This window comes from Fusarium vanettenii (genome assembly GCF_000151355.1).
Source record: "Fusarium vanettenii 77-13-4 chromosome 8 genomic scaffold NECHAsca_11_chr8_3_0, whole genome shotgun sequence".
Taxonomy (NCBI): Eukaryota; Fungi; Ascomycota; class Sordariomycetes; order Hypocreales; family Nectriaceae; genus Fusarium; species Fusarium vanettenii.
This window is the reverse complement of record NW_003315873.1, coordinates 809,647-825,244: the sequence shown is the minus strand read 5'-3', so window position 1 is coordinate 825,244 and position 15,598 is coordinate 809,647. Positions and strand designations below refer to the sequence as shown.

Sequence of the window (15,598 nt, the reverse complement as noted above, 5' to 3'; positions counted from 1 at the left end):
TTGATGATCCAGTGGCATGACCCTTTGACGGCCAAGTCCCGGGTAGCCGAGTTTGTTGCGAATAGCTCTGCTGGAGCTCTCATTGTCTCCAACAAGCTCTCTTCCGGGTATCCCGACGATAATCGGCGCCGCATTCTAGCAAGTCGGCGGTTGGCGCCACGGCCGAGACCCTCCGTTGTGTCGACGGTCAACGCCTCGGTTGAACGACTGGAATGTATGGGGAGTATCGTAGTGCCGCGATTGGTTCTCGTCCGATTCTCTGGATGGAACGGGTATGGCGTCGAGTTTCAATGCCCCAAGTTTCCGGTTACTCTTTTGAAACTTTGCAGATCCGGATAGCGACCTTGTCATTGTAGAAAGGACCCTCCTGTCTCTCGCGCGTTGGAATCTCAAACTCTAGATCCTCCACGGCGAGCCCGTTAGCCTGGCACTTGTCCAGAAACACCTGAAAGGTCTTTTCGTTGCGCTGGGTCGCAGAGATGAAGACCTCCACACGTGGGTAAAGGTCGAAAACCTCCTGAATAGTCCCAACCAAGGCCGGTATCACGCTCTTGTCGTAGGTAATGTCTGCTCCGAGCACTACATCGACGGCACGTCCACCATTCCACTTCTCCTCCTCTGTGCCCATGAGTGCGTGTCCCCACTTGACCTCCATTGGCACCACGCGGGTCGAATCCTGAAGGTTGTTGAGGAAGAAGTTCTCGGGGAGGTTATTGATCACATCATCCGAGCCATCGGATGCGAGCACATGCGTCGAGGCGAGAAAGTTTGCACAAAGAATGGACAGGTAGCCTGTACCTGAGCCGAGTTCCAAGATACGCTTGTCCTGAACAAGGTCTTTGTTCTGGCAGAGGTATGTTCCCAAGTGAAGAGCAGCCTCCCATGTGCGAAGGCCAGTGGTCCCCGATGCCGAGATGAGAGAACGATTCTCGAGAATCGTGATGTGAGGTGATTGAGAGGCTGACTCAAGTGAAGCCTCTGGACATAGGTCGGAAAGATGGTATGTGACATAGCACTTTTTCTGAACAGATGAAACCTCAGCAGGGAGTGGTGTTGCAAGTAGCACCGAGAGAGCAGACATCAAGTCATCAGATACGCCCTACAGCCTGTTAGAAAGACATGGACTACATATAATGACACATCAGAAGCGATTTCGAATACGACTTACATACTCATCCCAGTCATCGATGCTGGCCTCAACTCGAGACATGAGCTCCTTGAGAACCCGAAGCTGGTAGCGTTGTGGAGGGCCATATCGAACGGCATCATCTGCGAACAGTCTCGTATAGAGAGCATCCTGGACTTGAGAAGTCTTGAGGAGAGCCGGCTCGGGAAAGTCCAACTCGGGTTCAAGCTGGAGATATTGATGGCAAAACCGGTTAACTTGGCGTGCCGTTGAAGCCATGTTAGCAAACGTGTTGAGTTCTGATGTCTGTGACAGTTCCCCTCAGCATCAGTTTGAAGTATCTTGACAACAGACCATCATGAAGCCATTCGAGAAGTCTCGAAAAGCGACTCCATTGGATATTGCTTGAGGAGTATCTCCACTCAAACTGGAGTTGCACCTCGATCACCAACGCAGAGTCTCACTAACAATTTCGGCGATAATTCATCCGAAGCTCTTCCGAGGACCCTTCACATTCACGTGACAAACATGAAAAAAAGCCCTCGTGGATGGTCACCGCCTTAGATCCAAGGCACAAACTAACGCACAAGCATTTTTCCCTGCACCTGTTTAGGGTTGGACCCAATTAAGCGACACGGGAAATCGGAATTTTCGCTCTCCCTCTGCCTAGACTGTGTGTCCCGCCCGCGACAACTTCAATTCCACGACAACACCGCTGCGCCCCCAGTCTCTCCCCCCGTCAACTCTCACCCCCAGAGACCATCACGACAATCGGCAAAAATGGCGGACAACGATTCCCCCGTCACCCTCCGAACTCGCAAGTTCATCCGCAACCCTCTGCTGGGCCGCAAGCAGATGGTCGTGTGAGTGACCCTTCAGAATTTGATACCCCTCGCGCGGTTCCTTCGTCCATCAAGATCATCATCGCTCTGCCCGTCTTGCATTTCTCGGACGGTCTGGTTTGTGCCCGCGGTGCACCAGATATCACGATACACGAAATATATCTGTCCAGAGAATGGGAAAAGGCGGGCAGGCGTTTATGAGCAGGATGGACAGAGGACCAGGCATGGCAGGAAAACTTGGGCTGACTCGACGCGATTTCAGTGACATCCTCCACCCCAACCGCGCCAACATCTCCAAGGATGAGCTCCGCGAGAAGCTCGGCGGCCTCTACAAGGCCCAGAAGGACCAGATCTCCGTCTTTGGCCTCCGAACCCAGTACGGTGGCGGCAAGACCACCGGCTTCGCCCTCGTCTACGACTCCCCCGAGGCCATGAAGAAGTTTGAGCCCCAGTACCGATTGGTGCGGGTTGGCCTCGCCACCAAGGCCGAGCGTGCCTCGCGACAGCAGCGTGCGTCTCCATACTCATCACGACGGAGGCATCAGATGCTAACACACACCAGGCAAGCAGCGCAAGAACCGACAAAAGACCCTCCGCGGAACGGCAAAGGTCAAGGGTGCCAAGGCGAAGAAGGACAAATAAGCGACCGGCAATTATGTCTATGTATATCCTCGGGCTGGTTGTTGGGGAGCTGTGGTATTGTGCATTCGGCGGCCTCGCGTCCGTCATCCCCGATCCGTCGGCGTGAGGTACAGGGACCTGTCGCCGGCGGACGACGTTGGGGAGCTCTGGACTCGGCTAGGGGGGGTGAGGGCCTGGCTTTCACGGTCTCTCCTCAATACACTAGCATGAAATCAATGGTGTTTCGGGTTTCGGACCAAAAAAATATTACATCTCTGGTTATCTTACGGGTCTTTTTTTTCTGTGATGTTGATGGATGACTCACTTGATAAATAGGCGACGGATATCACGGAACGAAGATATGAATGTTGAATCAATTCAATTCAAGGCCTCCCAGCAGTTGGGTATCAAAATCAGAATCTATAAACTCCTCAACTCCCGCAACGCAATGCAACTCGACAAGTCAAACACACCCTTTACATGACAACACCAAGCGCAACGGCAACACCAACAACCAACAACCCCAAATTACTCCCCCGTTCCGCAGCACCAGCCTTGTAAACGGGAATATGCCATCCACAGCGCTCCTGTCCATCCCTCGTCCGACACTCATAGTAGGTAGACTGCTTCCACCCCAGACTAGCCAGCGCATCCTCCTGAGTGGGCGCTGCAGTCACGGGCGGGTTGAAAGGCGGCGGGTTTTGTTCGTTGTAATTTGTGTTCTGCCTCGCCGTTACGGCGCAAGCCCGAGCCGCCACCGTCTGTGTAGGAGAAGAAATCGTCTGCGCGGGCTGTTCAGCCGTTGGGATGGCAAAAGTTGTGGTTGTGAGGCACAGAACGGCCAAGAGGGTAAAGATGATGCGTGTATATCGTGACGCCATAGTTGCGACTCTTTTAACAAAAAGGCTTATGCTTCGTAGGTAAATTGTCTGCAATAGTCCAACGTATTGCGTAAAGGCTTGATAGTGATTTTCTCTTCAATTCGTAAAGTCGGCGTGTCGTTATATAGTCGTCAAGTTTCGTCGGAACACCAGCCAGCGAACTTGTGTAATTCAACCAGAACACGGAACAAAGCGCAACAAGGCGTATGAAGAAGAGAATAAAAAGGTAACAAGAAAAATTCCAACAAGGAAAGAAACGAGAGAACAAGAGAAGATTGTTCTGGAGGTTCCCGACAAGACTACACACAATATAACCTTTGAACCCTCTTACCCCCCCTTTGACTCCCCCCATGACGCAAATGAACAACGAATAGCCAACAGCTTGAATCCCCCATGAGCTCATGAGACAAGACAAGAGATCCTTAAAGAAAAAGATGCGGAGCGTGTGGTAACGTGAACTTGAAAAGTTGGGGTTGTCTCGCTGCATCATCCGCCAAGTCTGACAACTCGATTGGCTGACATGGTCTGGCTCGTGATGCAGCTCTTGGTTCCAAAACCCCTCTGAACCCGCACTGAGACAGCCCTAGAGCTAAAAATCGGTTCGTGATGTACCTCACATGAGACGCCTAGTCTTGGACGGATGAATTGAATGGGTTTTCTTGGTCTGGCTGCCTTATGCCTTCTTGTTCATAATGCCCGTTAACCCTGTCCTGACCAAGGACTTGTTCGACACGTCAGGCTTTGCTGACGCCAGGTCCCGTTCTGTCTCGTCATCGTACACATTTCTTGATATACAGGTTATCTACACTTCCTTGTCCCTTCCATTATCCCTAGCCTTTATCTTCCTTGCATAACCGAACCCAAGGCTGTTCCCAAAACCCTTGACCGATTCCCCAGAACCTCCATACTCCCTTCCTTGTTAGAATTTGCGGGTCGTCCTTCTCCGTCCTTTGATCTGGCTATAGGCGCTCGCCGTCACATCCCGAGCCGGTGGCAACGATGTCCGTCCCCGAGCAGGCCGAGTTTGCGAGCCTGTGCTGTTGCTTGCCGATGCAGCTGCTGCAGGGACACTCTTCCCTCGACTTCGCGTCATAAAATTCTTTTGAACCCAGCCGGAACCTTGGGGCATTGAGTTATCTTGATAAGTACCATCCACGCTGTCATCGGCGTAGTGTTCGACAAACTGCACAGAGGGCGGACTGGAGCTCAGTTCGATAACCTGGCTGCCTTCCGGGATCACAAATGGTGACTCTCGCTTGACTTTCTGTGATGTTGGTGGTGTTGCAGGACGTTCAGTCTTGACCGGCGCCTCAACCTTGACCGGCTGAAGCGACGACGAATTCTTTGAGGGTTCCGGTTGTGTTGCGTTCGGGAACAAGCTGCGAAGGGACTTGTTACGATCTGGTGACCGATCAGAGTCGTCCTCGCCCTCATCGAGCTTCCGCATCGCCTCTTCATACTCCAAGTCCCCCTTGCCAGGCTTCAACGATTGTAGCACTGACTGTTGTGTCCATCTCGCCGGGCTTTGTGTCTGTCTTGACGTGGCAGCTGTATGGAAGATCTCTTCTAATGAAGGAAACGGGCTGCTGCTTCTCAAAGATGGGCGTGGGCTGGGCGACTTTTTGTGAGGTCGCTGTATCGTTTCGGCAACTGCTGAGTCTTCAACACACTCCTCTAGGAGATCTTCATGCCCGTTAATCGAAGGCGGCTGTCGTCCACTGCGGATGCTACCAACGGACGAAGGTACCGCCAAAGTTCGGTGATCAATGGGTCCCATGTTCTTTAAAGGAAGTGGTGGAAGTTCTGGAGATGCTATGCTATCCGGAATGATAGCATCCAACTCGGTCCCTTCAACACCAGCACTCGACTCCATGTCGACATCTGCAACATCTTCTGTATCCCCTATCTCATCAACCTCCTTCTCCATCTCCCCTGCTGTAGCACCCTCTGCATCGTGGGACAGAGTGTGCTCCTCGCGTGCTATGGCCGCGTGTAACGTTTCCTGCAACTGTCGTGAAGGGCTGTTAACCATGTCGCTCGACGTGTCGGCATTTCGGACCAGGCTGCTGATTGGTGTGTCGTCTCCGGACGTCGTTAGCTCGAGCCGCGGAGGCGCCTGGCCAGAAGGGATCGAGGTTGAATTGTTGCTCTCAGTAGCTTTGGCTGCTGCTGCCCGTTCCCTTAGATCGGCCTCCACCTCGGTTCTCACTTCCTGTGTACCTAACTCCTCAGTTTTAGTTCCATCGTGATCTTGTCTCTCGCTAACCTTGTTGTCCTCCGCCGAATCCCCGTTTTGTGCATGTTGCTGCTTTTCGGTTGTGAGTTCTGGGCCGTTGGTCGATGTCTCCAACATGCTGGGCGATGGCGCCTGCTGGACCATTCTTGGGTCACTCATTTCTGCCCAGGAAATCTCCCTCCGTCCATCATCCTCCTCGTCTTCGTCTTCATCCAGGTCTGGTGCTTCAAACTTGGCATACACCCGCTTGCCTGTGTGCTGGTCATATTCTTTGTCATTCCGTTCACGGTCCCTTTTTGCTAGTAGGACGTGAAGGGTGTTGTCCGCATCAACGGAAAGAACCATTCCTGTCACGGGCAAGATTTCGGGCTGCCAGTTGGTTGCCTTCGATAGAAGCAACTGCTTCCATGTCATGACCATACCAGGCTTGACCTCGGAAAAGTCGAGGCTGGGAAGAGAAGAGATGTCCGATGGCAACGAGGGGAGATCATCCATGTCCGTAAACTGGCTGCTTTCCAGGTTGCTTTTGGCTGGTACGTCATCATAGTTCAGCACCACGTCCGCATCGGCACTCTCCTGTCTGGCGTCGAAGTGGCTGTCGAGATATTCATCCTCGTCGTAGCTACTTTCCTTCGACTTTCCCTTCTTGGACTTCTTCTTCTTCTTCTTTTTCTTCTGCTGGCTGTCATCATTCCACTCTGCTTCATCGCCATACGCCTGTTCATTCTCGTCGTAGTAGCTCTCATCGTAGAAGTTCTGTGAGGCTCTCTTCCGCTTCCTCATGGATCCGTACTGCTGTTGAGGATCCCATCGCTGCACGAACGGGAATGGTGGTTCGCTCAACACCATGCCCTCATGGCAGCATTCAACAGCGCGATACGAGATCTTCTCTCGCCACGCGTCGGGATCTTCATCTGGCTGTTCCAGTTCAGCAACAGCGTCGTTCTTTGCTGCCTCGTTGCTCTGAACCCGAGGGTTCTCCAAAGGCTTCACATCCTTCATGAGATTCTTTCGAAGCTTGTCTTCCTCAGCCTTCGACTTGGGGTTCTTCAGTCCAAGGGCACCAAGCAAGAGTCTTCGTCCGGCGCCCATGTCGACCTTAAGGCGGCGTGAGGCCTTGGGCTCTGCGCTTGAAACTGCCTCTTCAGCGGCCGCCACTTCTGGTGCCTCATCCATGGGTGCTGCAGGTTCCGTAGCCTTGGCCTCGTTGGTGGGCTTTTCTGTAGACGGCGCTGGGGCCTGATCTTCATGATCATCACTGACAACGCTGAGAAGCGCTCGCTTTCGTGCCATAAGCTCGGCTTCTTCATTGACGTCCCCGTTGACAGAAGATTGAGACGGTGTATCTGCCAGGGCCTGAAGTGCCTTGAGACGCTTGGTCTCGCGCCTTCTCGCATTCCTCTTCTTTGTCCTTGACAGGCCGGCGCCGGGGGCAGCAGGCTCCTCAGTGGATTGGGAGAGAGCGTCTGCAGCCTTGACCTCGACAATTAGTTGAGGTGCAGAAGGCTTGAGTGACTTGGGTGGTGATCTCTGGGCCTTTGCTTTTGAAGATACCTCTTCAGGTTCTGAATCCGAATCCGAGTCTTCGCTCGAACTAGAATCGCTGCTGCTAGAGCTATCACTGCTGGCGTCGGAGCTATCTGAGTACTTTTCCACAGCAACAGCGATCTTGTCATCGTCACTATCAGAGTCGGAGTCGGAATCGCTGTCACTCGAGTCGCTGTCGTCAGAACTCGATATGTCCATTGCATCGTCATAACGCGAGGAGACTACGATTCTGCGCGGAACCTTTGGAGAGTCATCGGAATCATCAGAGTCGCTGTCGGAGTCTCTGTCAGAATCGCTGTCAGAGCTCAAGTCTGCCTTTGAGCTCTTGCGGGAGCCATCAGAGTCAGAGTCGTCTTTGGAACCATCATCTGAGTCTGATTCCGAATCTGAGTCCGAGTCAGAGCTGCTGGTGTCGCTCGAAGCCTCCTCTTCCACCACGGTGATCAGCGCTGGTCGCGGCTCACTCTCTACCTGACTGACCAGGTTTGGAACAGGGTCCTCTGCAAACTCAACCTCCTCAATCAATGGGCGTGTTGTGTTCACAGGCTCCGGACGTCCAGGAAATTGGAGTTCTGCGGTGCCAAAGTCTCCCAGTCTTGGGCTTTCCTGTCTCAGAATCCCTGGCTGATCATCACTGTCATTGATACCGAGCAGAGCGCGGTCCATAACTTCATCGAAACTGAGTGTTGGCTCATTTGATTTGGAGAGGGCCTGGAATGTTGTCCGCAGATCCTTCTCGTGTCGAAGCAGTTCAGATTGTATCGTAGATATCGAGGTCAAGGGGAACGCTGCTCGCAGTGCTGTGATCTTGTCGAGAAGCGAGAGATCAAAGGTGTAAGCTGGAAGAAGGGCTTGCGGATCTTGACTGTTGTTGTTGCTGGACAGTAGAGTGTGCTGTTCTACCGGTGGTGTTTGCTCAACCAGAGCATTATCCTCTTGCAAAAGTCTCAGCTCCTCAGTCAAGTCCACATCCAGCTCCTCTTCGTCGCTCATCTCGTCAACTTCATCGTCCATGGCAGGCTCCGCCTCGATATCCCGAGCCGGAAAGAAGTCTCCATCGCCATTATCGATCTCGTCCTCTTCAAAGTCGACAGTCGGGTCGATGTCGATGAACCTTGCGCGGACGGTTACACTGCCTGGTTCATCCACAGCATGCGACTCAGAATCCTCAAGTAGAAGCTGTTCTGACTGGTGTTCCTCGTCCGAGTATGAATCATCTTGTTCGTCGAGTTCTTCTTCGTGTGTGATTCGAGCTCGTTTTCGTGGCGGTAAGTCGAGGGATGGTCGATCTCGTGGTTGCCTCAGCCACGGCCTGCCAAAAGCAAGGCCGTCAATAAGGTGCTTGCCATCCTCAGAAATCTGGTGTCGTCCGCTAAGTCTCCGCCGTCGCAAGTCGTCTGTGAGGAGCGATCGAATCCTATTAAACGTAAGCCTTGAATATTGCGCGAGGGTTAGAGGAAAGGCCCTTACAAAACTTGGTCGTCTGCCTTCAAGACCTTGCCAACCTGTTGGAAATGCAGCAGCTCGAAGCTATCTCCCTTGTCGTCGGCAAGCTCTACAGCATAGTCCTCCAGTCCCCAATCTCCGCTCTCGAGCGGAATCACCTCGTTGACCTGCGCGAGGAGCTTGGAAACTGTGAGGTCATCAGATGCGACGCAGGGCCACACGAGCTTGACCTCAGGGACGGCGTGTCGACGAACGACGAGGCGCAAGCGAATCGCCTGGGAGGGCATTGTAGCAGCTTTTGATGGCTAGTGCTACAGTCGCATTATTATTGAGAGAATGAAAAGAAGCGCTATTAAAAACGGTGGGAAGTTGGAAAGGCAGAAATTGAGGTTGCGATTTTGCGAGCTTCAAGTTGACGCGCCTGCCTCAAAGTCCCTGTTGAAATCTAGAAGGTACGTACCTTCGTACCTTCCGCGCCCCACTGCCCTCGAGTCCCGCAGGCGAAGAAGGTAATTGTGAGTTGTGAGAGCATCTTTGGCCATTAAAATGAGAAGCGTGTGTTAATTGACAAACAAATCCCTTGATGTCGGTATTTGAAGCAACAAAGAGGCAAAGCTCAACCTATGCAGACATGCAAGCAAATATTGGAAAAAGGGCCATGCGCGACGCCCATCAAAGCATGGCAATTCAAGTATCACGGAGTACTTGGCCTATCAATATCCGCGTGTGCCAATTTGCAACTTGAGCCTAACTTCGTGATGAAGTTCTTGAGCTTCAAGTCGAATTCTTTTGACAGAGGTTGCCAAGGCCCTGGGCCCAATCGAAGAAGAGCTATGACACTCTCAAGCCAAAGACTTGGGAGATGGCCATGTCACTTACACGCCAAGCACAGGGAATAGACTCTGCCGTTCCATGAGAAGACACAAGATGAGGAATAATGCAGGTCGCCGAGACGGCGTATTGTCTACAGTTACATCACCAAAAGTTACCACCCAGAAACGCCAGCAAGAGTAACCCCATCCAGCGACAGCAAACTCCATTATCATAATCAGCAAGCCTCCCATACGTTCTCTTGTTCTTTCGAGTCTTGACTTGTCTGGTGTTCAAACAAACAACAGCCCGCATATTTTTTACTGGAGTCCTCCCATATCTAGCATGTGACCCATCTTCTCGATCTGTGGTATTGTTAGCTGATGCATCTTGAAAGAAAGAGTCGTGGTCGACTCACCTTCGTCTTGAGATAACCCTCCACCTCCTGGCTCCGGAAACCTCCCCTTCCCCTCCAAGACAGAGGCACCATAGCCACACGCTCCCTGACCACAACCTCCCTGTTAGGGCCCTCGACCGCACGAATCTTGTCGGGGTTGTTGGTAAGCAGTCGGATATCCTTCTGGCCAAGATCCAGTAGCATGGCCGTGGCCAAACCATAGCTTCGAGCATCGGCGGGGTGTCGCAGAAGCAAGTTCGCCTCAACAGTGTCCGAGCCAAGGTCCTGGAGGTTGTACGCCTTGAGCTTTTCGCCAAGACCGATTCCGCGTCCTTCTTGTCGCAGGTAGATGATAATACCGCCGGCCTTGTTCTGGCTCATAAGGCGCGCAGCTTCGTCAAGTTGCTCGCCACAGTCGCATCTCGCTGACCATGCTGTCTCGCCTGTGTAACACTCGGAATGGATTCTGACAAGAGGAACCTGTCGCGATGACGCTTCTCCCGTTGGTGTATTTGATCCACTCATACCACTGGTTTCCCGACCGGGAAACAGTTTACCTGTGTATGCGCCACGCACCATGCGATCCATTTCGGTCTCACCCTCTTGGACAGCATCCAGACTCTTACTTCTGATGTCATTTCCAAACACAATGGCAAGGTGCTCCTTGTTATCGACATTGTTGGTGTAGAGGTGCAAAAACATCTCGGTACCATTGACTGTGGGAATGCGGGCGCGGACGACACACTCGACATGTGGAAGTGTCTCAAGCAGCTTGGGCCGCTTGGAGCCGCATCCTCCCGAGGTAATTGAACTATCAACTGGAACACCACGAGGTCCAGGAGTCGCAGGTGTCGATGTTCCGGGTGTGCTTGGCGGCGTAAAGGCGGGCGACAGCAGAGACGGCGGGGGTGGTTGGCCGATGGGGGTCTCGGGGCCCTCGGCGTGAGCGGAGACGGAGGCGGAGGCGGAAGTGGAGGGAGCGGGGGAGAGGGACAAGTCTTCTATAGACTGCTCAAGGGTTTGACCAACGACTTCATTGTACGACGGGGGCTTTTCGTCGGCATTCTGTGTCTTGGGGGAGTAGAAGGAGGGGAGAGCAGTGCTAGAGCCCGCCGGTGAGCCTGACATGGCATCAGACGGCATGTTTTGGCTTGAGGCGGGCAGGTGGGCGCCGCGATCGGATTTTGGAGGGGTTCGAAGGGTCGTCGAGTCGCAAGTTTCGTCGGGTCAAAGGCGGCGGTCGCTAGATGGGCATTGGTCGGCGTGAGGTGTCGCAAGGCTGCCGAGGGTCAGGACTCAATGGGCAGAGGTACAGAGAAATTGTGCGTCGTAGGTTGTAGGGAAACAATAGTCAATTGAGCGGCCCAAGTTCAGCGATGGCGATAGTTTGCGGAACCATGACTTGATGGCCGGGTGAGTGGGGTTCAAGGGTGCAAGTGCGGTGGTATCATATTAGTCATCCGCGATACCCATCCCGCGCGGTTACTTCCAGGTTTAACAATGCTCGCGTGCCGGACTCCGTAGAGAACCTTGAATTGAGCCGTTGAATCCGACATTTTGGTACATTATCCGTCTGCCTCCTACGTAATTATTCGATACAGTCAGATTTTCTCTCGGCTGACGGCAGTCACCGCTATAACAGCCACTTCGCAACAGTCACGATATACAGTGTTTCCGGCGTGGGGAACGAACCCCGAGCTAGAGAGAACCTCGGCGAATGCGGCCGATGGGGACCGAAGCCGGCACGTGGGGCGCCGTTGACTGAGCGTCTCTGTAAGCATTTCCAATCGTCCAATCGTCTGACTCGATGAGAGGCGGATTTTCTTCGGTGATGGATATTAATTATCAATGATGAGGATGTGTAGGGTAATTTTGAGAGTTGAAGCATTTTTGGAGTTTTATTGCACATTGCAACATGATGAGACTTCTTCTTTGTCATGATCGTAAAGCGAGGACAGACTAACATTGAGAGACCATTTGAGCTTAACATACGACTAGAGTTGTCCCTGTCAAGTTGGGTGGTCCGTGTTGCGTGGGAGGTTTTGAAGACACACGATATATTCGACTTGCCTCTTTGGGCCATTTTGACGATACAATTGAAGGCTTACACCGCACACGAAAGGGACAACGCTACAGCTCATATCTGACTAAAAGGCATGTGATAGCCTGATGAGGAGAGGAAAGCAAGGGATTGCGACACAGTGATTGATCGTTAGACATGATGAAGCTGGACGGCGTCATGAATACCCAATAAAAACCATACAACTCGGACATGAGCCTCGACAGCATAAGAAGCTTAAAGTCATCACATCGTTCCTTGCCAAGACGAGAATTCCCTTCTCATAGGATCAAAAAGTATCGAGTATGACCCGTAAGGAACACAGCTCTCAACACAGCCTTGACATGAAACTCATCACTGCACAACATCGCACCACATCGCCCTCGTCCGTTCAAAAGCCCATCTCCGTTTCACGAACCATCAAGACGGTCATGACCACCGTTTAAACCTTCTCCCCATCACCTCACCTCGAAACCGACACCGAACCACCTGACCGCTACGTTACACCTCCCAACCCCAGCGGCGTCCCGTCCCAAGAGAAGGGATGAGCCACCCCCAGCCCTGTTTGACGCAGGTACAGCACATCTAGCCCCTGGACGACATTTAGACGCCGCGTCGAAGCGCCTGCGGCGTTTTTTGCTCACCCCGTCTCATCTTGATTGTCCCGTCATCCTTCCCAGCCCGGCCGCCAGATCGCACGGGAAAAATAGCATGGGTTCAGGTTCCTCCCGGGATTCTACCCCAACCTTGCCGAACCGAAGTCTGTTTCACATCTTTGTCGGACAAACTCTGAGCGAAAAACCCTAGATCTAGGAAAACTGCGTGGTCTGTTCTCGTTGGTTAACCGTGCCATCTTTTGTCCATCAGGCTCTCTTTGTGTGTTTGAAGTTGGGGCAAGTCTAGCCAGCACATCTCATCACAAGATCAGATTTCCACAAGGGCAAGCGCTGATCATGCATGGACAACAAAGCAACTGGCAAAAAAAGGTTTGGCCAAGGCAGAAAACAAAGCATCTTTTAATTAAACGTTTCGTTTCAAATTCCCTCGTGGCCGATTCTCAACTGCACATGAATCCTTGGTCCTGCAGGTTTCTATTGGCCAGCCACCCCCTTAAGCGCAAACGTTGGGCTAAAAAAGAGTTTGGCAAGGACCAAGCTCTTGGGAGAACGACAGGTGAAACTCCCAGGCTGACCGCTCTCGTGTGATTCGTGAAAAAAGTCGAAAGGGCCTCAAGAGGGGGAAGCGTCAAAAAGCAAAGGGCTGAGGAGAATGGCAGGGATGTAAGGGGGGAGGGCTGAGAACAGGGCACCAGGGGCAGACTTGAGAGCCTGCTTACATCAAGCCGCTAAGAAAAACGACAGACGACATATCACGCATGAGTGACGTTTTAAGCATAGAGTGAAAGTGCATGTGAAGTAATGTGAATGGTATTGACCTTGTTTCCATCAAAGTATGTACATGAAGCGAATGAAATGGCAAAAACAAAGTCTTCTTTTTTCCTGTATCCTGTATCCTTCCCAAGTTTTCATATCGGTCGTAGCGAGTGGCATACATCCTGGTTTTCACCAGGGTGGCGGGTTTCTTCTATTGTGATCATCATTCAATGAGACCAAAATGTTCAATCCTGTCTTGTCTCTTTACAGAGCGGTGACCTTCTTGCCAGTGCCGTAGAGGATGTTCTCGACCTTGAGGTTGGTCTCCTTGACGGAGCCGAGACCGCTGGGGCACTGGGGCTGGTTGCTGACGGCCAGGTTGAGGTGGCACTTCTCATCGACACCGTGCTTGCAAACGGGGTCGTTGATGTTGTAGAGGGCGTAGTTCTGGGCGACCCAGCTCTTGGGCTCGCTGAGGCAGGAGGCGACGTAGTTCATGCTGTTGGCGGCGGCGAGGGGCAGCTTTCCGTCGTCCATGAGGTCCTTGCACTTGGAAGCATCGACATACTCGTAGTTCATGGCAATGCCACCGCCCATCTGAGGGTCCGCGGTGGCAGACTTGCCGAAGCCGAGGTAGTTCCAGGCATCGTAGGAGATGTCGTGGGCACCACCGGAGGAGTCGATCTTGAGGAGGTAGACGGAGCGTCCCTCGTTGGAGACCTTGACGCAGATGTTGTTGCAGTCGACGCTACCGGGCCAGTAGGCAACACGGTTGGTGTTGATCTTGCATCCCAGGACACCAATGCTGCTGGAGTACTGGTCGTGGGGAGTGACGCTGGCAGAGCCAGAAGAGCCACGGGGAGCAATGGGGCTGGCAGAGACCAGAGTAGCCGAGGCGGCGGCGAGGACGGCGGTGAACTTGGCAAACATTTTGGTTGTTTGTTTTTGGTGTTTTGTAAAAAGTCTTGTGAAAAAGCTTTTGTACTAGTTGAATGGTATAGTTGGAGACTGGCTCGACTTGCTTTTCTCAACGCACGGCGGAGAGAATAAAGGAATGGACAAGTGAGTTGTTGTGCAAAAGGACTGATCTCAGATCAAGGTCTGTTTTTGGCGACGGCCAGCCGAGGGAGTGACGAAGAAGATTGGAAAGGAAGGAATATCACGAGAGAATGTGTTGTGGTGATGGTCTAGAAGAAAGGGAGTGTATCTGGGGTGGAGGTGTTGGACCTTATATACATGAGATGGACTCTGGGGGTGTGGGTGAGCAGCCCACGGTCCATGGAGGAGGTTTGCGAGGGCGGAGACAAAGAACCTACGCACAGCTCACACGCATCGAGGCGAAACAGATTCCCAATGCCGACCTGGACGACGCCGAGAGAGTGACCGCTCCACGGGTGGAACTGCCAGGTTGAGCAGGGCAGATTCTCGAACCCCAGAGTCAGGCTCCAGAGTCAGGGAGGGCGGCTCCATGATTCGAGATGCCGACCCCCGGTAGCATGTCACTAGTCAAAGGGGGCAGTGACGGTTTGTTCGATTGGCCGTGGAAGCCATGGAAACGTGAGGGCAGACTCGTGGGAAGAGGAGGCGACGTGGACCCGCTCGGCACGTTGCCGATAGGGATGGGACGGTACAGCAGCTTCGGATGAAAATCCTCATAGCCTGATGGAGTCATGAAAGGCTTCTGATGGTGTGCAAGGCCCAAGGGCAGCCAGTGACAGTCAACTCTGCCTGTCTCTGGCATCCTCCGTCTTGCTGGCTGCCGGGAGGGCTTCCCACCCACGCGCCGACCGTCCCCTAGCAGAGGAAAATGGCTCACTCGCTAGGCCTGGATCTGACTAGGTCAGTCCGGGCTGCCATCCCTCTTTGCCAGGCACGGTGCGTTAGTCAGGGCCCGGCACGGCGGCAGACGCACGCACTCAAAAGGCCTGGAGCGCCACTGGACAGGGTTGGGGTGATGGGGAGGTGCAGTGAGAAGGCCTCTGACTGGGCGGTTGGGCCATCTTGTGCCTGGCGATGCCACGCTGTACCTGATTCCCGTCAACCTCCCTGTCCTGTGCCTGGCAATCCCGGCCCTTCTGTGTGGCCTCCATGTTTCTGAAGCACCTGGGGAGCCGCCAGGGGAAACAGCAAACAGATTTTACCCCTGCAGGAGCTGCTTCTTAATCGCTGGTGGTTGAATCGATCGGTCGATTCAAGTTGCAGAGTGTGGTGGGTTGACGTTGTATTCGTGGACTCCGTTTTCCCAAGGGCAAACGCCAG

The 15,598-nt window shown here is 53.1% G+C and overlaps 6 protein-coding genes across 6 annotated transcripts; 1 reads left to right on the top strand and 5 right to left on the bottom strand.

Annotated features, from left to right (window-relative positions):
* Positions 1–307: 307 nt before the first annotated feature.
* Positions 308–1,405, bottom strand: NECHADRAFT_95830 (uncharacterized protein; the record flags this gene model as incomplete). Its single annotated transcript, XM_003048351.1, has 2 exons — positions 308–1,099; positions 1,169–1,405. 2 exons carry the CDS (start codon positions 1,403–1,405, stop codon positions 308–310), a joined length of 1,029 nt encoding a protein of 342 aa, XP_003048397.1.
* Positions 1,406–1,799: 394 nt separating this feature from the next.
* NECHADRAFT_105167 (40S ribosomal protein S24) lies at positions 1,800–2,875 on the top strand. Its single transcript, XM_003048536.1, has 3 exons — positions 1,800–1,989; positions 2,231–2,478; positions 2,531–2,875. Exons 1-3 carry the CDS (start codon positions 1,907–1,909, stop codon positions 2,608–2,610), a joined length of 411 nt encoding a protein of 136 aa, XP_003048582.1. The 5' UTR covers positions 1,800–1,906; the 3' UTR covers positions 2,611–2,875.
* A 190-nt stretch (positions 2,876–3,065) lies between these two features.
* Positions 3,066–3,470, bottom strand: NECHADRAFT_84169 (uncharacterized protein; the record flags this gene model as incomplete). The annotated part of the gene is made up of 1 exon (XM_003048350.1): positions 3,066–3,470. One exon carries the CDS (start codon positions 3,468–3,470, stop codon positions 3,066–3,068), a length of 405 nt encoding a protein of 134 aa, XP_003048396.1.
* A 919-nt stretch (positions 3,471–4,389) lies between these two features.
* Positions 4,390–8,987, bottom strand: NECHADRAFT_95828 (uncharacterized protein; the record flags this gene model as incomplete). The annotated part of the gene is made up of 4 exons (XM_003048349.1): positions 4,390–7,411; positions 7,480–7,483; positions 7,617–8,671; positions 8,725–8,987. 4 exons carry the CDS (start codon positions 8,985–8,987, stop codon positions 4,390–4,392), a joined length of 4,344 nt encoding a protein of 1,447 aa, XP_003048395.1.
* A 623-nt stretch (positions 8,988–9,610) lies between these two features.
* NECHADRAFT_105166 (uncharacterized protein) lies at positions 9,611–11,224 on the bottom strand. Its single transcript, XM_003048348.1, has 2 exons — positions 9,929–11,224; positions 9,611–9,875 (listed from the first exon to the last, which is right to left on the bottom strand). Exons 1-2 carry the CDS (start codon positions 11,048–11,050, stop codon positions 9,831–9,833), a joined length of 1,167 nt encoding a protein of 388 aa, XP_003048394.1. The 5' UTR covers positions 11,051–11,224; the 3' UTR covers positions 9,611–9,830.
* A 2,154-nt stretch (positions 11,225–13,378) lies between these two features.
* On the bottom strand, positions 13,379–14,302 carry NECHADRAFT_63150 (uncharacterized protein). The gene has a single exon (XM_003048347.1). It carries the CDS (start codon positions 14,267–14,269, stop codon positions 13,604–13,606), a length of 666 nt encoding a protein of 221 aa, XP_003048393.1. The 5' UTR covers positions 14,270–14,302; the 3' UTR covers positions 13,379–13,603.
* Between the last annotated feature and the right edge of the window lie 1,296 nt (positions 14,303–15,598).